This window comes from Gadus morhua, chromosome 23, assembly GCF_902167405.1.
Source record: "Gadus morhua chromosome 23, gadMor3.0, whole genome shotgun sequence".
Lineage (NCBI taxonomy): Eukaryota > Metazoa > Chordata > Actinopteri > Gadiformes > Gadidae > Gadus > Gadus morhua.
The window spans coordinates 12,587,478-12,612,282 of NC_044070.1; the positions used below are offsets into that span (position 1 = coordinate 12,587,478).

At 47.0% G+C, this 24,805-nt stretch overlaps 1 protein-coding gene across 1 annotated transcript in view; it reads left to right on the forward strand.

Moving 5' to 3' along the window:
• The window catches only part of pard3aa (par-3 family cell polarity regulator alpha, a), a 349,891-nt gene that overhangs the window by 210,761 nt on the left and 114,325 nt on the right, over positions 1 to 24,805 (forward strand). The window contains 4 exon segments of the mRNA XM_030349167.1: positions 5,750 to 5,754; positions 7,479 to 7,556; positions 12,254 to 12,282; positions 20,016 to 20,202. Coding sequence (XP_030205027.1) covers positions 5,750 to 5,754; positions 7,479 to 7,556; positions 12,254 to 12,282; positions 20,016 to 20,202 — 299 coding nt within the window.

Sequence of the window (24,805 nt, forward strand, 5' to 3'; positions counted from 1 at the left end):
AGTGGAAAAACAAAAAGAGTATGCTCTTTCGTTGTGCGCTTTTATGTTATAAATTGGATGGTATGTGATATACGCAGTGTTTTCCCAAATGGCGTCTGCCTCACGTTTTAGAACGGAGAGGTTCTTTATAAGTGGGAGAATACACATTCCGCCTGCTGGGTGCGCCCTGGTGTCCCTGGTTTTTGAATAAGCTTCACGGTGACCCAGATAGTCATGTGATATGATTGGTCGCTGGCAATTTGTTTGAGGCGTTCAAGTTTCAACCCCTGCTTTGGGGCGGACATGGTAATTTCTCTTTCTATATCTCAGTTCCACTAATGCATGGCCATGTGCGTGCAAGCAATCACATATATTCTCAGAAAAAGTAATTTCGCTTCTATTAATTTTACCCGCCCGCTTCTCCGAATGCTCATCATTTCTCTGTGTCCAGCTTCAGTCATCTTATTTGCACTCTCTGAATTTGATTTGTCCCTTGACGTCGCTCAACTAAAGGATCTTTATGGAGTAGACAGTATTTTGTTACACATTTCCCTGCACACTACTTGACCAGTTCCAGACTGATACTGTTTTCTGTACCATACCACAGTAATGTACTTTTTCTTTGCATTCCCCAATGCATATTAAGTTATCAGATAGATCTCAGGGAGTACAGTGCTGAGAACGTTTTTCAAAACCACTACACTTATAACTGCCTTACCATAAGGGCTGGACAATGCTGAAACACTTCTTAAATGATATACTGTATGTCATGGACACACATTACAGATGCATCTCACTCTGGTTCTCCATCTGCATGTGTAGTCGCCATTGCATTCTGATCTTTGATTAATTTTATCATGATATGCACTCAAAAATGTCTAAATGTCTAAATGACGCTTCTGCTTTGCTCTGCAAAATCTGTACCGGCGCGTTGAACCCTTTCGCAACTTTCCCAAAGCGAGAGACTATCTTCGCTTTGCGTATCTATCGATAGTTGAATTTCACAGTCTCTACTATTTTTATCATTGCCTCGCTCTGCTTTACGTTCCTCATGATAATACATTGAGCTTAGAGCCTGGGGAGCTGGCACGGTTATCACTTTAATCCTTAAGACACATTCGCTGTACCCCCTCCCCTCGACTCTTTGATTCCACTTAATGAAATGAAAGATACTTCCAATTTTCTTTTTTCCCCTCTCTTTATTCCTCATTTTTTGCACGTCTTGGCAGAAACATGCTTACACAGCTTTGAAGGCGTGAAACACAAAACTGTGATGTTAAGCATTATTTTCGCTTGACCACTTGAAATTAGTTTTGAGTTCAGCCACCCTTAATTAGTGAAACACTGAAATCTAATTATCGGGATGAGGAGGCGCTGCAGGGACGACAATTGAGTTTAGGCAAATGCAAAAGGCTTTATTTTATATGTGACTTGATTTTTTTTTCTCTGCTTTCTTAATCCAGTGGCAAAGACACGGCAGCAACCCAATGCCCTCTGTGTGTGTGTGTGTGTTTTATTTTAATTTTGTTGTAAAAACTTGTTAGGGCTGCTGTCATATTTCCTTGGCAGGCTAAGGGTCCATTAGTGGTAAATGTGTGTGCCGTTCTTCTGCAGTGGAGAGGTCTGAGAGCGGAGAGAAAGCAGGAGTGGACCTCTAATGAACGTCGATGCCTTTGAAGGGATGGAGCCGGACGGACTGGTTAAGAACCGCATGGGGCCCCCACGGGGGGATGACAGGGGCCCCCCGTTGGTCAGGCACAACGCAGAGAGAACGGCGTTGTGTTAGCGTTGCGAGGCGGGGACGGCAGTGGGGACGGCTACCTTGGAAGATCAAAGCCGCACACCTTAGCAGCATGCTAATAGCCTAGCATTCTGCGAGCACAGCAAAGATAAAAAACTAAATCAAAAAGGTGTTCGATGTAATATGGCAGGGCAGAGGGTGGGGCTCAGTGTTGTTTGGCGGCAACACCTGCTGACAAAAGAGGATCGGGATCCGACTCCTACTCCGGCCCGCAGAGATGCCTGTTCGGCACACCCACCGACAGCCTCTTTGTAATTAATGCCACGGGTTATGCATCGCTTTAATTCGGCGAAGGGAATGTTTATGCAAAGAGACAAGTGGGAAGGAAGTGGCTGGCCAAACAAAAGACCATCCCCGGGCGCCGGAGTGAGCGCTGATCGATAGGGCTCGGAGGAGAGCTATCAATCAGACCTCGGCCAAGTAAATTATGGTTTTATTAGTATTGAGTCTGGAGCCGACCACCACTGGGAGAGAGTGAGGCCGGGAGACCTTAAAGCATTAGTGTAACTCCCATCTACTTCCCCCACCCCCCAACAACAGAGAGGAAGACGAGGGCGCAACAAGAGATTTGTGTTCGACCTCATCTCATAACACCGTAATGGGCGAGTGGTCCGGCCGCCATTAGATCCCAACAAGAACGCCACTGAGACCCATTTCCCCCCCTAAGTGTCATCGTGAGCACGAGTGATTCATGCGTTACATACACGCTGGTACTGCGTACCTGTGTCTGTATTTGTGTGTGTGTTTATTGTGAGGTGCACAATTGCACTCTGGGAGGTGGAGTTCATTTTGTGTGGGGAAAGTTGATGGTCTAAGTACAGAAATCAATTCCCAGTCTTCCTCCTCCTCGTCCGTATTCCCCAGCTGTCTCTCGGAGGGCCTAACTCATTTAGGGAGCGGCAGAGGAAACTCAATAGGACCAATAGAGGGAATAATATATTGAATCAGCCTGCTGAGTGGGCCGCACGGCACAGCTTCTCGCGGACCGGAGTGTGTGCTTCGGGGGGGGGTGGAAGCCTCAAGTGTTTATGAACGGTCCCGGCGGTGGGATCCGCCTACCTGGGTGGGTCGGGGAGCTCAGGTGGAGGGGTGTCATATGTGCGAATTGCAGGGTGATTATAGGCAATGTGCTTCAGTACACTATGTATAAGCACGTTTTGCACATGTGCGCCGAACATCATGGTCGATGGGTCGCATGATTACCGCTAACTTGCAAAACCGCAAAGTTATCGGATATCGTTATTATTTTCATAGGCTTAGGGTTACAGTGTGGGTCGAGCAGTGAGATTAAGTCTCGGGGATTGTTGTAAATCAATCTCGCTGTTACATTAGTTGGATTTGTGTCCAAAGTGTATTGAGTGTTCTCAAGACGCACGTTTGCTGGGTAGAGGCCTCGGTTGGAATGTATGGTCATTGGATTACCTGATAATAGGGAAATGTAGTCCGGACAAGAGTGAGTGAGTGAGTGAGTGAGTGAGTGAGTGAGTGAGTGAGTGAGTGAGTGAGTGAGTGAGTGAGTGAGTGAGTGAGTGAGTGAGTGAGTGAGTGAGTGAGTGAGTGAGTGAGTGAGTGAGTGAGTGAGTGAGTGAGTGAGTGAGTGAGTGAGTGAGTGAGTGAGTGAGTGAGTGAGTGAGTGAGTGAGTGAGTGAGTGAGTGAGTGAGTGAGTGAGTGAGTGAGTGAGTGAGTGAGTGAGTGAGTGAGTGAGTGAGTGAGTGAGTGAGTGAGTGATGAGTGAGTGAGTGAGTGAGTGAGTGAGTGAGTGAAGGAGTGAGTGAGTGAGTGAGTGTACATGCTTATTCAATGGGTGGTGGGTTTGTAGCAATACTAGCCTCCCCTATCGTAATAACTAATTACACAGTCTTTATCCAAACACCAAAGACAAAACGTGACATCATGTTAAGGAGCGACCGTGCATATCGCGTAACCACCCCGGCCGGGCCTATAACCCTGGTCCCCTGACGTAGGAGGGTCAAGGCGTTGATCTTTCCTTTTAACTGACTCTCTAAACCGCCGTTGCTGTCTGCAGGGCCATCTACAAGTCCAGCTGTCCGTGCCCGTGTCAATGTGGTTGAGGTATTTGCCTTTGGGCTGTAGTACAAAATCCAATCGGATAAAAAAAAAGTATTTATATATTATATATAAGTATTTTTGTGGAGGTGCTGGCTAGATTCTCGCGAAGCGGCATGTTTGTGTTTCCTGAGGCAGGATGCAGCATCTTACGGGCTGCAATCACAGCGTTACGGTGAAGGTTGACTGGATTAGGGCCATGGCAACGGTCTGTGGCTCGGGGGGAAGGGGGGTTGGGGTTCGATTGCAGGAAGTGTACCAAGTAGACCTTATTGGACGTGGTTGACAGCTTATAACCCGCCCTGTCAACAACACGCTGCCTCTTCTACCTCAATAAGTTCTTAAGGTCATTGATGAACCGGTGAGGGAAAAAGTGTCATGGGTGCACACACACACACGCACACGCACACACACACACACACACACACACACACAACAACACACACACCACACACACACACACACACACACACACACACACACACACACAGGCACGTGCATATGCAGGCTTAGCAAGCCTACTGGGAGCTGAAGTCTTGACCGTGCTCAGTGTGAACCACCGTGCTCTCACCTTTCCTTAAAGTCAACAGGATAATCCACTGAAAATGACTAGATTAAGATGGATGAAGCGGCCGCTGGGGGTCGGGGGGGTGGTGGTGGTGGTGGTGGAGGAGGGGGGGTGGTGCTTGTGGAGGAAGGTAGCAAGGGAGTAGTCACACCTCTGTAAAGACAAAGACGAAGATAAAAGAGGAAACACTCCTGTAGAACTAAATCATCAAGAGAGATACACGCGCATGCTCATATATTTATTACAAATTGCCTGAATTAAACGTTTAAAGCTCCAGGTTATATATATATATATATCTATATATATTTGTATATATATGGAAGCAGACGATAGCTCTTATAGATTGAGCTAGTCCAGAAGCCCTGTTTAACGCTTCAAAAGAAGTCTCCATGTGCTGAGTTAAATGTCGGGGATGGGGCAGAAGTCAGTATTCAAGAGTCACATTTCCAGATGATAAAAACAAATGATTACCAGGAACAAAGAGAGAACGTATTAACCACGACTAGACACATTAACTGTAGGATGCCAGGGCTTCCATTTTGGCGTGCAACTCCTTTCATGTCGGCAATTTGCTGTAAGACAAGGCTAGGCCGTGTTTTAAACGTGTCTGCAGCTTTCAATTTCCCTGTCTTGCAGAGAAAGAAAAATTGGCATGTTCCGTATGGGGTACTTTTCTTATCATGGCATGTACCTTGCTTCAATGTGCTCCTGAACGCATTTTCCTTTGTGAATCGTTCTTTTCTTTCTTTACATGTTCCAATGGTGTTTTCAACCAGATCACCACCTCCTTGTCTCTTGCTCTCTCTCTCTCTCTCTCTCTCTCTCTCTCTCTCTCTCTCTCTCTCTCTCTTGCCCGCACTGTCGCTCTCTCGCTCTTTCTTTTTCTCTCTGCAGTGATTACAAATAAGCAAAAGGTTAGGAGACAGAGAGCGCATTGAAAAAAAAACAACTTCATTTCCAAATGAAACTGATTGAGTCTAAATCAGGTGGAGCCGTGGTTTTTATACTAACGCTGGCAGGAGCAATGGACCTGATTGTAATTGGAGTGACCCGTAGTACTTCTGATTTACATGGACACACATGCATACATCACGGACACAAACACGCACGCATGCACGCAAGCACACACACACACACACACACACAGGCTTACACATGCATTCACTTACTACCCATAAACATGCAAGTCAACAAAGTGCGACACACTCACTCTTGCAAGCACGCACGCACGCACGCACGCACACACGCACACGCACACGCACACACACACCACCCTAACTTCCTAACCAAACACTGGTCAGATAAGAGTCCTGCGCTCCAAACTTCATTAGAGCACTCGTTTATATTAAACAGGCGATAAATCCCCCAGGCAGGCAGCCCTGTCTCTGGGCGCCTGCTCCCAGCGCAGCAGCCCCCACACCAAACTAGGGGGAGAGGATCACCTTCACAGCACTCAAATCACCCTATGAACATTTTCATGGTTAGTTTTATTCTCTTCTCTTGTCCTTTTTTCTCCTCCACCACCTAATCATCTTCCTCCTCCTTCTCCTCTTCTTCTTTTTGCCACTTCTCCTACTCCTGTTCTTCCTCCTCCAACCTCCTCCTCCTCCTCCTCCTCCTCCTCCTCCTCCTCCTCTTCTTCTTTTCCAACTTCTCCTACTCCTCACCCTCCTCTTCCTCGTCTTCCTCTATTCCTCATCCTTGTCTTCCTCTTATCCCTCCTCCTCTTACCTCCTCCTCCTCCTCCTCTCCTTGGGTAAGTGTTGTTCTCTTTAATCTTCCTTTCTCCCTCCACTTTGATGGCCATTCAAAGACCCATAAAAACAACATGATATATTTCTCTAAAAGTAAAACACGTCGCTTGCATACAAATTGCACATCAAACCATTTTACATAATTTGCAATTATATTTCTCAGCTGTTCAATATCAGGATGCCAGACATTTCCATTAAATTATGATACAACCCATTATTATTAGCAAGTGTTTATGATGGTAATGCTTTCATTTAAAAGGAACACGGTTCATTTATTTTTTTGAAAGCACTAACTTGAAAAAAAATGCTAAACAGAACATGGCAAACATTTTCTATTTAGCAGATTTATTTTTAATGTCCATATTTTAAATGCAGAAGGCAAAGGAAAAGTGCTTATTAATTCTAAAGTGAGTCATCGAACATTGAGATTGCAGAATTACCTCCACCCAAAAACGAGCTAGCTGATTCCTTCATTAGTCGGTACTTGTTATCAGATCCAGATGGTCAGAGATCTTATGTATCCTTCTTGGTTCGTTACTTTCAATAAAAAGTTAAAAGTAAAAGTTTTTTTCAAAACAAATAATCTAAGAAAGTTGATCATCTCATCGTTATCTACCATTACACCATCCATGTCTTGGGGGAATCATTACATGGCTCTGAGATTCTCTTTCCTTGGGTATGTCCTATGCATCCATTTTGTAAATGGTGGGCTGGGTGACTCATGCGTACTCATGCAGAGATGTTGCCATTTATTTTGTGGTGCCTAGGCTTCAAAACATCTTCCTTTGACACACCTGCTCGTGGAGAGCGGACTTGTGGGGTCCTAGGCCGGGCCAGACCTGCGGCATCAGCCATCGAGTGGACACTAGGCTGGGTACTCAGCGGTGCGGCCCATCGACCGGGTGGCAAATGCCACTGGTCCATTTAGCGGCTCTCATTGTCCGAGACAGCTGTCTATAGGTGCAATGGGAAATCCATGGGTCTCAGACCGCTCAACTGTAAGAGCCGTTTCACACTGCTGAGCCCGAAAATACCGACACGGAGATGTAAGGCCTTGCTTCTTCCTCCTCCCCTCCCTCCAAATATCGATCACAGTGGCTTTCAGAAGACGTGTTTACTCAGAGACCCGCACAACGCGGGGGTCTGCATGCGGAAGTCCGATAAGTCAGTGTGAGAGTTTGAATAACCGTGTGTGTCTCTATTTTTTCATCTCCTTTGGAGGCTCACACCTTTTAACCCCGTCCGTGGCCCTCTCCTGTCCCTCCAGGAGGCCCCTGGCAGCCCGCCGGTGCTGGAGCAGTCTCTGAGCTCGCTGTCTGACGACCGAGAGCGGTGCATCTCGCACTCCCTCTACGGCACCATCGCCGGCCTGGACGACGTCTCGGCGCCGCGCGGCACCCCCTCGGACGCATGGGTGAGCATTGGGGCATGGCTATCCTCACATCTGTCTCTGTCTCTCTCTCTCTGTCTGCTCCTCTCTCTCTCTCTCGCTCTCGCTCTCGCTCTCTCTCTCTCTCTCTCTCTGTGTTTCTCCCTCTCTGTTTCTCCCGCTCTCTCTCTCCCTCCCGCTCTCTCTCTCCCTCTCTCTCTCTCACTCTCTCTATTTCTCTCTCGCTCTCGCTCTCGCTCTCTCTCTCTCTCTCTCTCTCTCTCTCGCTCTCTCTCTCTCTGTGTTTCTCCCTCTCTGTTTCTCCCGCCCTCTCTCCCTCCGCTCTCTCTCTCCCCCTCTCCCTCTCCCTCTCCCTCTCTCTCTTCTCTCTCCTCTCCTCTCTCTCTCTCTCTCTCTCTCTCTCCCTCTCTCTCTCTCTCTCTCTCTCTCTCTCTCTCTCTCTCTCTCTCTCTCTCTCTCTCTCTCTCTCTCTCTCTCTCTCTCTCTCTCTCTCTTGGACCTAAATACTTCCTGGAGGCCTCATGCTAGGAGCTATGATCTCTTCAGCCTGACCCCTTCACCACCTGACCTACCCCATCCCCATGCATGTCCCTCTATTGTCCTACATGGCCCTGTAGAACCAACTTGGTAATGAAATTACATCTAACATCTAGCTGCAATATATATCACCATTGCCCTTTTTAATTTTCTGACATTTTGTATCACACATTAAGTCTGTGGTTATGTGATGACATCGTATAGCTACATATATATCCATTGCCCTTCGGCTCCGAGACACATTTTCACACGTTCATAAGGTACTTTATTAGACTTCATTAATCACTCATCATACTCTGTGTTATCCTCTGCCGATTATTTTTGTTCTGATCTCCGTACCCATCCGTGCTTCTACTCAATGCGTTGCCTCCGTATCCCTCCCTACCTTCCCCCTCCCATCCCATCCATTCCTCTTACTCATACTTAATCCCTCACCCACTCACACATTCACTCTCTTTTAATCAATTCCACCTTGCCATTTCTTTCCTATTGCCTCACCAAGTCGGACCCAGTGCCCTGAGACTCCATCCATAACCCCTCCCCTTCCCAAACCACACCTACACACACACACACACACACACACACACACACACACACACACACACACACACACACACACACACACACACACACACACAGGCATACACACATGCATACACACCAGACATGCACACACACACACACACACACACCACACACACACACACACACACACACACAACACACAACACACACACACACACACACACACACACACACCACACACAAACACACACACACACACACACACACACACACACACACACACACACACACACACACACACACACGCGCACACACACACAGAGCGGGATGTCTCCACATGCCAGATAGGAGGTGGTGTCAGAGGCATCTGATGACTAATTAAACTTTGGATCAATAGGGGGCTCTCTGACCTGCTTCAGTCTCACACACACACACACGCACACACAAACACACACGCTCACACACACATACCCACGAATGCTCACACACACACTTGCGTTCACACACGCACACACACACTCACGCATACATACACACAGTCTCTCCCTTTCTCTGCTTCCACCTGTCTCTACCCATCATGTCCCCCCCCCGCCCCCATACATCCCCCCTATCCTGTGCATGCTATGTAGTCTGTTAGGATCACTTTGCCCTGTCTTCTCCTTTCAATTTTATTTCCGGGATTTGCGAGTGTCGTCTCCGCAGAACGCAGCGCGGCGGTTTCAAACGACGGCGCGCGGGGGCGCAGACGCTCCTGTCTGGATTGTTGTGTTTTTTTTTTTTTCTTCCTTCTTGCCGGAGGGGGGAGGGGGTTGCAAAAAAAACAACGAAGTTCAATGGTGTTTCACAGAAGCAGTGTGAGAATGGAAAGCAAATGAGTGGAGCAGGAGGAAGAGGAGGGGAGAAAAGTTTGGAGGGAAAAGTTTGCCGAGGTGTTTTGTCTTTCTAGTGTGTCGTGTCTGTGTGTCTGTGTGTGTGTGTGTGTGTGTGTGTGTGTGTGTGGTGTGTGTGTGTGTGTGTGTGTGTGTGTGTGTGTGTGTGTGTGTGTGTGTGTGTGGTGAGAGAGAGAGAGGGAGAGAGAGAGACTGTGCGATATACTTTCTGGCTGAGTAGGTGTGTGTTTGTGTGTGTGTGTGTGTGTGTATGTGTGTATGTGTTTGGCTGTATGCGTGTGTTTGTGTGTGCCAGATTTCCTGTGTGTGTGTTAGTCTGTTTGTCACCGGTCTGTCTGTGTATGTTTCCATGTGTTGTTGTGTGCCTGGGCTCTGCGCTCTTAGATCTCTTGACTTGGACGTGTCTCGCAGGGTGAAAGTGTCACTCAATGATATTTATTTATCTTCCCCTCGGCGCGCTCCAGTTAGTATTAGCGCTGCACCTCATTAGCGCGTGTGCATGGACGTTTGACACGCCAACGCTAAAAATATTCAAGATTATGTCTTCCCTTACATCACAGCCCTCAACCTAAAGCTAACCTATTTTCCTTCTGCTCCGGGAAAACAGATCAGGCTCTTCAAAAAGCGGTGCCTCGTATTTGCGGGGATTTTGAGCGACGGCGCGTTATTAATATTCATCTTTGAACAAGCATCACCTGTTTAAAAACCCTGTGTGTTACGTGATACTCAGACAAACCGGTCCTGCTCTCTACAGTTAAGATACCGCCGTCTGTGTGGGTGTGTCGGTTGATTACATGAATACTGAGATGTGCCCGGCAAGGTCAGGATGGCGACATTCTCAGCTTCATGAGGCGTATGTGCAAGACCTAGATGACCCAATCATGACCGAACATATATTACATCATGGCAGTTATAGGGCCTGACACACCGTGACTCACACATTATGCCGTGTATTCGCATCACGTGTTTGCATATCTGTACCGCACACATTTCTATTAAACCCTACCTTACCAATAAGCCCCCCCCCCCGATGTCAATATAGATTTGTGCACGCATCTGAAACTGTCATACCGAGCCTCTATTTACAGGGTCAATATCAATTTTTTTTTGTTAGTGCCAGGGCAGCGATTACTGTCCAAACTGTCATCTGACCTCCTGAGGCATGCCAGAGGAACACAGTCTGTCAGACTAACCCGATCAGGTTATATCTGGCGCTCTCCCCCCCCCCCCCCCAACCCTTAATCTATTACCGGGGGGGGCAGGTTGCGTCATCCTTAATGGTCCAGGGGACACTGAGGTAAATGGAATTGAATGGTTATGCTACAGGAGAATTAAGACCCGGCCCTGATTGTGACTTATTGCGCGTGGCAGCAAGTCAATAGTGGCTGAAATTGTAAACTCAGTGCGTCTGCCAAGCCATTATTGTTAGTGCCAGCCTCTATCTCTGACTTAAAGAAACGGAAAGAAACACGGAAAAAAGGCAAATTCATGCCCCCTCCCCCCTTACCCCTACCGCTGGGTTATTGATTTGCACTCGATTTGTGTTCTCGCTGCCAGCGTGTGTGACTCCCAGGTAGCAGACTGCCCCACCCCCCCCTGAACCAGCTGCCCGGAGACTGGCTCCAGGGCGGCTGGCTGGATAGGTAAGCCTGTTGCTTGGCATGATGGGTTTTAATCGCCATGGCAACAGCGCGTCTCAGAAAAGCAGCAGCGTCGGCAGAGGGGGCCGGCCGCTGTAACCTTCCGCGGTAGTGCCATGCCATTGATTGTCAGACTCATCCCACACCTTCTTACCCCCCCAGCTCCCATCCGCCCACCATCCAACCATTGATCTACTTCTGTACTGCAGAGAATCTGTCATTTGGAATTATCCATATGTGTGTGTGTGTGTGTGTGTGTGTGTGTGTGTGTGTGTGTGTGTGTGTGTGTGTGTGTGTGTGTGTGTGTGTGTGGGAGAATGTCATCGTATGTGTCTGAGTGTGTGTGTGTGTGCGTTCTCGTGTGTGTGTGTGTGTGTGTGCGTGCTAGTCCGCGGGGCCCCTGCTCGCCGATCGTCCGGGGGTAATTCCACGGGCTGTCTGCTTCAGTAAGCCGTGTGATGCTGTCACGGTGTCAGCCATACCGCCGTCCCTCTCCCCTCTCCCTTCCTCACCCCAGACAGGCGCCTGGGCCTGGGGAGTGAATCCGCCAGCAGCGGCCAGGTGCTGGAGATACGCCGCTCCGCACGTCCGTCTGCCACTCGCTCCCCGCACTGACGAGGGCTCCGTCCTGACAGCTTCTGATTTACTATTTTCCAGCTCCGTCTGTTTTTTTCTTCCTCCCTTTGGTACCCCACATCCTCGTACCCTGTGTCCTTCCTCGCGCCCTTGAGGCGGAAATAAAAAGGGGAGAGTGCGACAAGGAAGGGAGGGTGAGGGAACAGTGGGAAGGGAAGAAGGAAGGAAAGAAGTTGAGTGAAAGGAGCCACACGGGCGCACGGGGCCAGCCGCGGTCTGGTGTGATGGTTGTCAGCCCGATGGTGGTCCCAGCCTTCCCCTCCGCTCCGCCTAATTGAAAAGCACTTATGCGGGGGAGGGGAGGGGGGGGGGGGCAGGATCCGCACGCTGGGGCGAAAATTGAAGTCCAAAGACTGGTGCTGCTTCTTTGGGATGTGGTCGTTTCTGGACCGGCGCCCTGCAACAAAAGGAACTTTTAGTATTTCTTGTTTCGAACTCTATTCCGGGGAAAGGAGGCCTGTTGAGTCGCTGCAGAAGCACACACGCACACTCGTGTTATTCAGAGGTGCACTTATTTGTGAGGTTGCGGAATTGCCAATGAGTGGACCGCAGCCTTTTTTATTGAGTGAAAGCCGACCGCGTCTCCATTCATCGCAGAAATTGAAAGTGGCTGATCTCTATTTCTATGCACAAGTCTGAGGTTTGTTTTAGATTGGTCCCTATGCAAAAGAAACCAATTTAACTATCAGCAAAAGTTCACATCTGTGGACAAAACTAGTTCAAGCCATCTCGGGAGGAAAATTAATGCAAGATGAGGGATTCAATTTAAAGTTTGATAACAAAAGTTCACCCTCCAACTGTGCCCCAGTTAAAGCCGTCTCGACGCAGACAGTTTTTTTCATTCGCTCCACCAGCCGCTAGCTTTGTTTTGATATTTTGCTTCCGGCCTCGGGCTATCCGCGAATCAAACAAGCGCACGCGCCGTCTCTCGATAGACGCACGGTGCGGGCGTGCAGAGCTCGTCTTGTCAGCCATCCTGCTGGGTGTTGTGCTAACTTTGAGCTGGTGTCTGAGGGAAAAGGTTGAGGTCTTTTTTGAAATGGCACGCCCAGAGAATGGCATTTAAGTCTGAATAACAGGGCGGAGTACGTTGGAGAGGTTTTCACTCCCTCTCTCTCTCTCCGTCTCTGTGTCTCTCTCTCGTTCTCTCTTTCTCTCTCTTGTTCTCTCTCTGTCTCCCTCTTGTTCTCTCGTTCTCTCTCTCCGTCTCTCGTTCTCTCTCTGTCTCTCGTTCTGTCTCTCGTTCTCGCTTGTTCTGTCTCTCTCTCTCTCTCACTCTCGCTCTCGGGCTCTCTCGCTCTCTCTCTCTCCAAGCATCAACTGTCTCATATCATTTTTATACTGTTCAGTGTTTGACCGGTTAAGCTACAGTTTTATACACCATTGTCATAGAGCGTCATGCTGTACCGTTTGATCCCATTTTAATTATTGGATCTCGTAATGAAAGAATGGATTTCAGTGCATCTAGGCCTTTTTATATTCTCCTTCAAACAGGGGTTTCGGGGAAGGGGTGGCATTTTTCATCACTTTTTCTTTATCAAACTCTACCACTATCTTTTCTCTTAGATGTGTGATCACAACAAAATAATATAAGGGTGATGTAATGTATCCACTATGCTGGTGATGCAAGGGAGAGGATTATTGTCTGCATGCTGTTAAAAACTCATTTTGAAATGATCGGAAATCTTGCCTGGTTGCAAGCATATGCAATGTTTGGAATAATGATGGGAAATTGTTACTTTATTGCCTGATTTGCCCTGTTGATTATATAGATGCGTGAAAATGAAATTCTCACTATTAGCGAGATTAGGGTTGACTCAATATTAAACAATGGTTAGCGATTAATTGTTGTGCTCTGTAGCTATTCTTGACAACGGCTATCGTTTTGGATACGGTAAAGTGGAAAAGGTGTCTAATCGCTTGCGTCATGAAAACGTAAGTGCATTTTCTAGGTGCTGTAATTCTTTCTCCCCTCCAAGGTCACTGCACAGAGTTTGGAACAAAAATATTATATAATTTTAAACCCTTGCAATAAACAGTAAATGTTTAAAGTTTGATAAAAAAATGTATTGGTGTTTCAGAAGAACGTGAGAAACGATCTGTGGTGTACATGGAACTAATTTGAATCGGCTCCATAGACATATTTAAAGTCATCTAAACAGTAGTCGAAGGTTACACACATTGCCCGTTCAACACTACCATCACACATGCAATCAATCCTCAACAAAAGCATTTCTGTTCCTCAAAAGACACAAGCGGAAGAGGGAAATAACACACTGTCGTGGTAGCCAATCAAGTAAATGTTCCAATCCATTCCATTGATTATGGTTGTTGTGGGGGTGGATGGGGCGGGGGGTATAGGCTTTATGTAACATTCTGTGGTGCATCAGGGGAAAACAGGTCCTACGTCCCCCCAGAGAGTAGGACGTGACTATGGTTTTCACCCGCCTGTACTTAGGGTGATTACCTGCTGCCATACATGTATGGCCGGTGTATGGATCATCGGAATCCATTCACCGGTCGGATCAATAGGCCAAAGTGTCAAACAGGGAGAAAAGGAGTGGAAACAGGAGATTGTGTGTGAGAGACGTAGAGAGAGGGAGGGACACGGAAAAATGGAGAGGCAACAGGAGTTTGTCAGTGAGAGAGGGAGGGACGTGCTAAGAAAGGAGAATATGAGAGGAGCTGCCAGTGCAGGGATCAGACACAGTGCATTGACAGTGGGCTGGGCAGAGATGATGAAGGGGCCGCACGATATCGAAAAAGTATGAGAGAGCGCAAGAGAGAGAGAGTGGATGGAGTAGGGCTATTAGCGCGACCTCTCACCCTTCAGTGCAGCGTTCCAGGCCTAGTGAGAGGGGAGAGAGAAAGGAGAGGAGGAGGCCGGGAGCAGAATACAGAAGGAAAGAGAAGCGGAGCGCCTGCACTCCTCAGACAGATGCAGCCAGGTGGCCCCTGAAGCCTGGGACCTCATCCGTCTCTGTCTCCCGCACGCGGCCCCGGGGTGCGATTGAGGGAGGCTAATCGGGGGCAAATTTCTCTGCCTCAATATCCCCCCCCTCCCCCCTCCATAAGTGTATTCCACTGTATCCCTGTTTCTGTTGCCCACGGATTCACACACACACATACATGCATGCACATGTGCACTCACACACAGGCATGCAAAGAATATATGTACACACGCACGCACAAGCACGAGCACACACACACACACATTTGCGACGGTAGTCTTCCAGGCATCGTGCACGCACATGCATTTGGCATCTCTCTAAGTGCCACATGGAGATCGACACCTGGCAGGATCGAAGGATTTAGATTCGTTCTCTGAAGGGACAGAACGACGTATTTTGGCCATCGCCAATTAAATCAATTCAACTGTAACCCTCAGTAGCCATCAGTGAATAAATCCTGTGTTTATGTCAGTAGGTATGAGCTGTTTCAGCCCGCCGTTGACATGGATGTCGTAACACCCAGAGTGTGTGGTTGCTGATTCATACGTTACAGCACAACCCATATTCTTTCGTTATTTTCTATTTGTTTGTTTGAATGAAAGGCGGCTGATTTTATAGCATTTACTTATGTTATTTTCTATTGAGGCATTACAATAATTTATTTGTACACTAGTGCAATTGTTCCAAACCTTGACTTTAGGTGTACCATTAAATGGTCCTTAAGACCTTTATATTTTTTCTGTTATCATTTTTTGGTATTATTGTAAATTATCGTACATTTGTACAAATGTACAATACAAAATCCCACATACCACCTGCAGGTTGAATAGCCTTAATAGTCTGAATAGCATTGATTAGTGCCAGGTTTCCGTTTCACAACTGAAAGAGTGACTTTCAATCATTGCTGTCGTTAGTCTTTCTTTTTTTTGCTATCCTACAAGTATATACTATAGACTGGAATTTTTCACATTACATGAATTATTAACTAATTATTAACCGATAATTCTTTGATAACGACTAAGTATTATTGGCAACACTATCCATTGGGTTAGGGTTATGACAGGGTTAATTAATTAACCTTTTATTAACAATAAGACAGAATTTAGCATGAACTAAAAATGTACTTACTGTTAATTAACAGTTAACTAATGGTCTGGTAATCATGAGTTTGTTCATGTTACCATGGCCCCTGGGCTAATGCTATATAATTATGCTTATTACTGCAATGTCTAATGTTAAATAATGATTACAAGACCATTAGTCATTTTTAATGAACTAAATAACAATATTTACTGTTAATTATTATTACTCCATTAACTAACTAACTGTAAAACAAATAACTTTAATTAATGGTAAACTAATATTCCCTTATTATAAAGTGTTACCGTATTATTATCTGTTCAACGCCCAACTGATTACGCAGCTTGGTTCTACAAAACTTACAATACATGAAAAGTGGAATGAGTCTAAACTAATGTTATCAAGGTGTTGCTGGAGGTGTTTTTACTTTATTCCTCTCGTTCCCTTTTTGGATGGATAATATTCAGAGCTAAGCCGATTCAAAGCACAAATAGAGACTGTTAATGAGGAAAGAAGCCTGGCTCATTATTTTATCAGGGCCTCGTTTAAGTCACTGTGTTGCCACCCCATAATGAGCAGCCATGACTTCCTTCAACCCCCCAGGCCTCACACTGTGTGTCGGCTTGAGCCTGGCCGCACACGCACGCACACCCACACCCACACACATGAAAACACACAAACACGCATGAACACACACACACTTTTTTCACTCACACTGGCACAGAAACACACCCACACACTTTTTACACTCACAAACACATCCACACCTTTTGACTCCCATACTCCATCTGCCGGGGTGACAGACCCAGGGCTCGCACTGCATTCTCAACGCGACACAGGAAACCGGGCCTTCTTACCCCTGCCATTGTCTCACCAACACTCTCACCTCCGGGGGGGGTGACTGCTTCCAACACCCCCCTTTGATTTTGAAATTGACTGCAAACTGATAGACTGCAAACTTGAGAAGGACACCTTAATTCAAAGTGACTCAAAGTGATGTTAGATAAGATTCAGGTAATTAGTGAGCAGGTAGGAGTTGGACAACTTTCAAGCATAAAACCCAAAACCTTTAGGCTGGGACTGTTCACCAGACCATCTTGTCCCCTGTATATACATTAGTATATAGTATAGTAGTGTGTGTGTGTGTGTGTGTGTGTGTGTGTGTGTGTGTGTGTGTGTGTGTGTGTGTGTGTGTGTGTGTGTGTGTGTGTGTGTGTGTGTGTGTGTGTGCGTGCGTGCGTGCGTGCGTGTGTTCGTTTTTGCGCGTGCATGTGCCTTTGGCGAGTGAACATCCTCTTACCATTGTGCAGACCAGGAAGCAGCAGCATGATGTTAGCTGCTCTTCAGCAGCTGAGTGGGGCCACTCATGTCAGGGGGTCCACAGTGGGGGGCACTGTGTGCAGCCTCTCACTCTCATTAAGCGCCACCGCGCCTCTCCACTAAATGAACAGCACGCAAGTAATTCATGCAATCCCATTATAAAAGGGTCGTGACTTTATATAACCTGTAGGCAATTCTGTGCCACGTCTGTGTGTCTGTGTCTGTCTGTCTGTCTGTCTGTCTGTCTGTCTGTCTGTCTGTCTGTCTGTCTGTCTGTCTGTCTGTCTGTCTGTCTGTCTGTGTGTGTGTGTGTGTGTGTGTGTGTGTGTATGCATGAGTGTTTGTATGCACCTGTGCTTTCTCATTGTGTGTTTGTGTATTTGAATGTGGGGTTATGTGTGTGATGATGTGTACTTGCTCTTTTGCCGTCGTTGGTGTTTGGTTGTGTGTGTTTGTGTGCCTATGCACCCCTGTGTGTGTGAGTGTATGTGTTTGTGCTTGAACACCGGCCTGTGTGTGTGTGTGTGTGTGTGTGTGTGTGTGTGATTTTTAGTGTCATTTTTCAAGGCCACAATGTTTTCCCATTCTGTTGGCGTTCACCCCTGCGCTGGTGAAACACCCTGTGTTTTTCTGATGTAACCGGGAGGTAACAGATCCACCTTTCAACCACGGCGGAGTGGGGACAGAACTCTGCAGGCGCCACCGCAGGCGCCGTGCCGTTGTCGACATGGCAGCACTCTTGCACGGCACACAGTAAAGCACCCGGGCGTTCAACACTCATCTTCTACCTGAAAACTTTAGGGACTGTGGTTTCAAGAACAAACAGTAAAACGTTGATTGTGGATCGATAAGATAACACCAAGCCTTTGAACGATTTTTACTGCAAATGACAAAAGAAACAACCGACTTAAAAGCACATTTTTTTCCTCCCAAAACTATTTCTTGACTCGATATGCACAATAATGAAGATGCCTCCTGTTTTGTATGCTGATGGTACGCACTGCTTAAGCAATGGCGGAACCATCCGTCTCTGTGTTGACTACCACAGAACTCATTCTCTGTAGCGGCACGGCTACGAAGGGGGTAGCTTACCGCAGTTAGCCGGACCATTCCATCATTACATTCCACTCCGCTGGATTACAGGGGGGAAAGGGGTGGGATTCAATTACCTGGGCTTCTCTTGTCTAGCTGCCCCAGTGAGGAATGGCCCTCATTTCGACTGTATGGCGGTGGCAGCCATTTTAACCACTGTAGATGAGGAAGCGCTGGATAGAGGGATGAGCATGCCAGAAAATATCAAAGTGAGAACAAATACAGAAGCGCTCGTCGTATGGAGCCAGACGCCTCTGGGGAGGGGGAATTCATCCAAGTGTTTATAAAGGTGTTTCAAGGTTACTTTGTGTGGGATGTACTCTCAACGTGTGGATACTTTTAGTTTAACCAAACGACGGCAGAATAATTTTTTGGGGAATGGAAAGCCAATGTTTTTATAAGATTTGATGGAGAAGTACAGTTTAAGTACATTTATATATGTCTGGTAAGGTATAAACGGATGAAAGGCAATCCTCCAGCGTCTTTACTCCACGAATACACATAATGAAAGCCTCCCTTCCTCTGTCCTTCTGGACGTCTGGTATCCTTAACCCCTGCGACTCGGCGCAACAACACTTGGATTACAGTCCGTGATTTCAAGACACGTGACGCTTTCCATAAATCGTCTCCCGCGTTGCCAGCACCCCCTCCTTCCCGTCTCCAGGGAGACCAAAACCCTGCGTGTAATCCGGAGCGCAGCCTGCTTATCCTCTGCAAAGGACGTGAACCGTGAACCTCCGTCCCGAAACCCATGTCGGTTGCGCAGGTGCGCCTCGTGAATACCCCTGTCACGTCCACCCCGGCTGCCTCGACTTCCCCTTCCCTTATCTGACGAACGGGCCGAGATAAGGCAATTCATCACCGCGTTGATTAGCAGGGCCCCCATTCACTGCAACAATATGCATCTATCACTTGCCAGGGCCCCAGTGAAATGAAATGCCTCTTAGGTGGAGAGTTGAGTGCGCGCCAGGGTAAATATTGTTGTCTGCTGCGAGTGATTACATGCAATTGTTCCCTGAGCAGCAACATTTGCACAAAAAAAAAGGCGGTGCTGTGGGAATAATGGGAGCGAATGGACGCCGTGGCAGCGAGGGTGGAGGTGGGAGGTGGTTGCGCGCGTTATTTCTCGGAAGTCTAATCGCAAGCATGTGTGCAAATTGAACTCTGGATTTTCAGAGGTTTTGCTGGGTTCTTTGCTGTGTGTGTGTGTGTGTGTGTGTGTGTGTGTGTGTGTGTGTGTGTGTGTGTGTGTGTGTGTGTGTGTGTGTGTGTGTGTGTGTGTGTGTGTGTGTGTGTGTGTGTGTGCGCTCATGAGTGCTAGTTTGAGTTTGTAGGACCCTCTCTCTACATCCCCTTCCCATATCTGACCCAATCTTCGGGCCATGGAGCCCCCATTGTCGTGGACTTGCACTCGAGGTCTGTTATGAATACGGGGACCTCTGTGAATAGGGTGGCCCAGGGCCGATTACTCAGTTTATCAGTCCATCCTTCTCCTTTGCTCCTTCTCTTGTTCTCGCTCTCTCGTTCTCTTGTTCTTCCCAAACACATTTTCCGTCTTTGTCCCTAGAGGCAAGAAGGTGACAGTTATCAACTTAATTGGTACAACTGTAATGAAAATTATTAATTAACAATAAAATCAAAGCTCTCGGACTGGGACATTTTTTGATTGGATGTCTGCTTCACTTACTCTCTTTCCTTCATGTAATTGTATAAGTATATATATAAATATATACAGCTGAATGAATGACTAATCCCCTTTTTTCCCCCATCTCCTCGTTCCACAGCTAACTTCCAGCTCTCCCCCACTGTCAACATGCCCCAGGATGACATCGTCATGATCGAAGACGATAGGCCGCCCATGCTTCCTGTCCACCTCTCCGACCAATCGTCTTCGAGTTCCCACGAGGACATGGGCTTTGTGGTGGGGAACCAGGTGCCCTGGATCCACGAGCTGCCCAGTCACAATGAATGGTGAGTGGGTTGCTTTTGGCCTGTCGGATCTGATGAATTTTTTATACAGCGATGGACTTCCAGCATTTCCTCACAGAGAAGAGAAATAGGGTTTGTGAAAGGTCAGGTGTACAATTGCATTATGTGTGTGTGTGTGTGTGTGTGTGTGTGTGTGTGTGTGTGTGTGTGTGTGTGTGTGTGTGTGTGTGTGTGTGTGTGTGTGTGTGTGTGTTGTGCATATTTTTATTGAAAAGAAATTATATTATTCCAAGAAATACATATATTGTAGTCTTATTTATTAATATTTTTATTCTTATTCCATTTTACACACATGCCTGATCCTAAAAGTGTATTGTGAGTATGTGTATGTATGTGAGCACACACACACACACACACACACACACACACACACACACACACACACACACACACACACACACACACACACTTAATAATGGAGGATCCAGTGTGTATGTGTCAGTTTGGGAGAAAAAAGCTCTCCTGGGTTCAACCTGAATAGGCCTCCTACGGTCACCCCTCCGTACCACCCAACCCCCTCACACTCTCTCTCTCTCTCACACACACACACACACACACACACACACACACACACACACACACACACACACACACACACACACACCCCCCGGCTCACCCTAGGCAGTAAGGTTGATAGAATATAAAGACAGGGCTCATCATCCTTGAAAGAGGTCAATGCCTCTCCAGGGACCGGCCGTATATAGAAGCCTATACCATATATTAAAATGTATAGATGTAGATGTTTCTTATAGTATATAAATCATACAGAGGTTTTTTTCTCGCTTGCGCAGAAACCCAACTGCACTAAACGGACACGATAATAATAAATAGCATAACGTAAACAAAGCATATCCCACGGTATGCATTGTTTCTCTGTGACCGACACCCCGTCCACCCCATCCATTCATGGTGGCTCCCTCTTCCCTCCTCCATTCATTATGGATGAGAGGAGTGGAGAGGAGAGGCCTGTTCGTGTGATGTCAGGGGTTTGTCGTTGTGGATTAGCTCCAGAGCATATGCCAGCACAGCACTCCACCACTCTCTCCCGCGCCGCCCCGGCCTGCCAGATGCAGGTTCCCCCGGCAACCGCTGAACGCACGTGGACACGTGTGGGATGCGTGCGCTCATGCGCTGTGTATCACTGCCTTGGGTAGCTTTGAATTATTCATGGCTCAAATCTCCCACGATTCCTCCCAATGCATACTACGATACACACACACACATGTATGAACGCACGCATGCACGCACGCACACACACACACACACACACACACACACACACACACACACACACACACACACACACACACACACACACACACACAAACCCACACACAAGCATAAACACACACACACACACACACACACACACAAACCCACACACAAGCATAAACACACACACACACACACGCTAGGGCCAGGGCATCTTCGTGCCTTTATGTCCCATTTACTGAAATGCTTGTGACTGCTCACACACTGAGTCAAATACAAACTGACTAATGCTGACTGACTTGTACGCTTTTAGATTTGCCCTCCCTCACACTCTTGCACACACAGACACACACACACCTACACACACATATACACGTATACACATACCAACACACAGCTCAGAGCTCAAACACTTTCCCCGTATCAGAGATAGGGGCATCTTTTCTTTAACCTTTGGGGTTTTATAATTCCATACAAAAAGCGTATGGAATATGGAGAACAAATATTAATAAATATTAATAATTCTGATCCTTTAAACCACACACAGCTCACACACAATGCCAAACATCCATCATCAATCTGCCTGGGAGCGGTAATTGATTATTCCTGCCCTCCATTAGTATTAGTTCTCTTCGGGTTACTAACTAGGCGTTTTAAACATCTTGAAATGAATGAACGGATGAATGACTGGACGAACAGGTTCAGTTCCTCCACATGTTATCGCCCTTATCTCCTGCGGTGGGGGAGGGTAAGCAGGGTGCAGCCAGAGGAATCCCAGCCATCTCCTCCCTACGGGTCATCTCTCTCCTGCACCAGAGTGTGTTGTAAATGATTGTCTCTCGTCCACATCTCCCTCCTCCCTTTCCCCAGATGTTTCCATTAAGTTCCCCTTGGCCCCCCTCCCATGCCGTCTCGCTGTGCTTGTCTCCGCAGTCGTTAGCCCCTTCCCGAGCCCCAAACAGGAAGGCCCCGCGTCCCATTGATTTATAAATGAACCGAGATAAGGCCGCTGCTGCTGATACGTGCTGTATGATATACTAGCACATTAATCCAAGAGCTGGTCGTTTTTTTTTACAAAACGTGTTATTTGTTCAGGCCTCGGAACCCGGTTCAAACATGAAGTCAGAGCCACGGGATACGCCGTCCAATCAGGGAGGGCCGTAACGTCAGCGTACCCTGTTATCACGCCGCGATACGGGGGAATGCGCTGGTGTTGGGTTCCCCCCCCCCCCCAACCGTCGGAGCGTTTCCCTCCTGGAGAATGATGAAGTGCACGCTCCCCTTCCTCTCTCCTCGGTTGACAAACAGCCTGTAAGGACGCCTGGCTGTGAGACGGCCCTGCTGGTCCATTCCTAATCAGTGGAGCCCCCCCGCCCCCCCACCCCCCCTCTAATGTCAAACGCAACGCACGTTGAGAGAAAGAGAGGTTTGTTCTTTAGCTTGTTTTTACAGCCGTATTAAGTACCTATTTACCAAAGTTTGCCAAATAATTAAAACAATTGTTTTATTGTTTACGTTACATCAAGATATTACAGTGTTTAACGTTCCGATAGCGGCGACGACTCATGGAAACTGTCCAGTTTTAACTTGAACTGATACTACAAGCTTTAGTTTAGTTTATTCATGCTAAGGTGCCGGACAATACAAGAGCTTAGTTTTAGCTTCAATGCCAAGTGTTTAAATTTGGCACCAACCTTTCAAACCCCAAAGGATCACATTACATTATTTTTTCCTCTGTGCTGATTAGTTGTTATATTTCAAAATATATGAGTGTATTGTTTATGTTGCCATATTTCAGAGGTTAGCTGCCATCTGATCGCGATTTCACCTCGTGTTTCAGAAAAGAGGTCAAACCTCAGATGCGCGTAACGACAACGACTGTTATGATTGTCCCCCCTGAACCGTGTCTGTAGACTTTCCAAACTTTACTCTAACTCCTAAAAGAAGCTCCGCACACATAGTTCCCGTTCCGGAGTTCACCCGGAGGTTTATTCTGCTCCAAGCTTGCATACAGATTCCCCTCCCCTCCTACATGGACGTCTTCCCAATCCCCGCTGAGAAACTTTCCTCCTCATAAAACACAAAGAGGAGACGAGAGAAACACGATGCAAGCCCCCTAAACAAAAACAAATTCCAGACAAAGGGGGATTTTTCTTTTTGTATAAGCGGTGATAGCCTCGCTGTGCGACGTATAAACACGGAATCAAACACAACATCCTGGATGCTCCGGGCGTATTGCATCAGTGCCTCGGAAAAGTGTCAATCTCTCACCTCGGGTACCCTATAGGGCTGAGTGAAAGTGTTGTTGGTTCTCAAACGTCTCTCAGGAGAATGAAAGTGTTTTCTTTCCTCCCGACGATGGCAGGAGTATTTTTGTTGTCGTTCTATTTATTGCCCTCCATCAACACGCTGAACTTTTGCCGCTGTGCGTATTTCACTTCCAAGAGTCGTGCACCGCTATCGTTGACATAAATAACAGACTTTGGTCTGGTCAAAATATATAGAAAGGGAAGGAGTCTCTGTACGTCGGTCCTATCGATTTTCTCGACAACCGTTCACCCGGTCGACCTCACACTCGTTGGCTGTATTGCGGAGGACCCAAAGAAATGCAGTGTCGAATGTGATTTTTTTGGGATAAGTGGTTCTCGAGAAGGATGCAAGCAGCAGTTCGGGAGGCCAAGCCATTGGCCCCTTCCGAACAGGCAGTTGTTGAGCGGCACTGCAGCAGTACATTCATTAATTTAACCTCTGTTATAATATTATTCCAAAAATACTTATCTTTGTATTCTTATACCTCAAACTGTCAATTAGAACGTTTTACGCACAGGTATGATCGTGAACGTTTATTGTGAGTGGGTGCATGTGTGTTTGCGTGTCAGTACACACACACACACACACACGCACACGCACAAACACACACACACACACACACACACACACACACACACACACACACACACACACCAACAAGATAATGTGTATACTCTCATTCACCTGGCAAAATAGTCAATACATTTGAATCAATTAGAATCAGCACATTAAACATAATGTGGCATAATTTCAGTGTGGATAATTCAGCAACATTAAAGAAGACTAAGATATTGGCAAGGACTGGTGTGCTAAGCAGAAACGTCAAACATGAATGTGCTATGAAACCTCCGACCCTATTCCTAATTCCTGTGTTCTCCAGTAGGGGCGCTGCAACCAGTATTCCATCTGACTCACATTATCACAGTCCTCGTGGATACAAATCCATTCCCATAACTGACCGAACGGGTGACCACAGCTCATTCTTATAAAGAGTTTGTGATGGATGACATTGAAAAAAGAAAGGGTAAAAGGGAGAACCAGAGAGATAGGGCAAGAAAGTAAA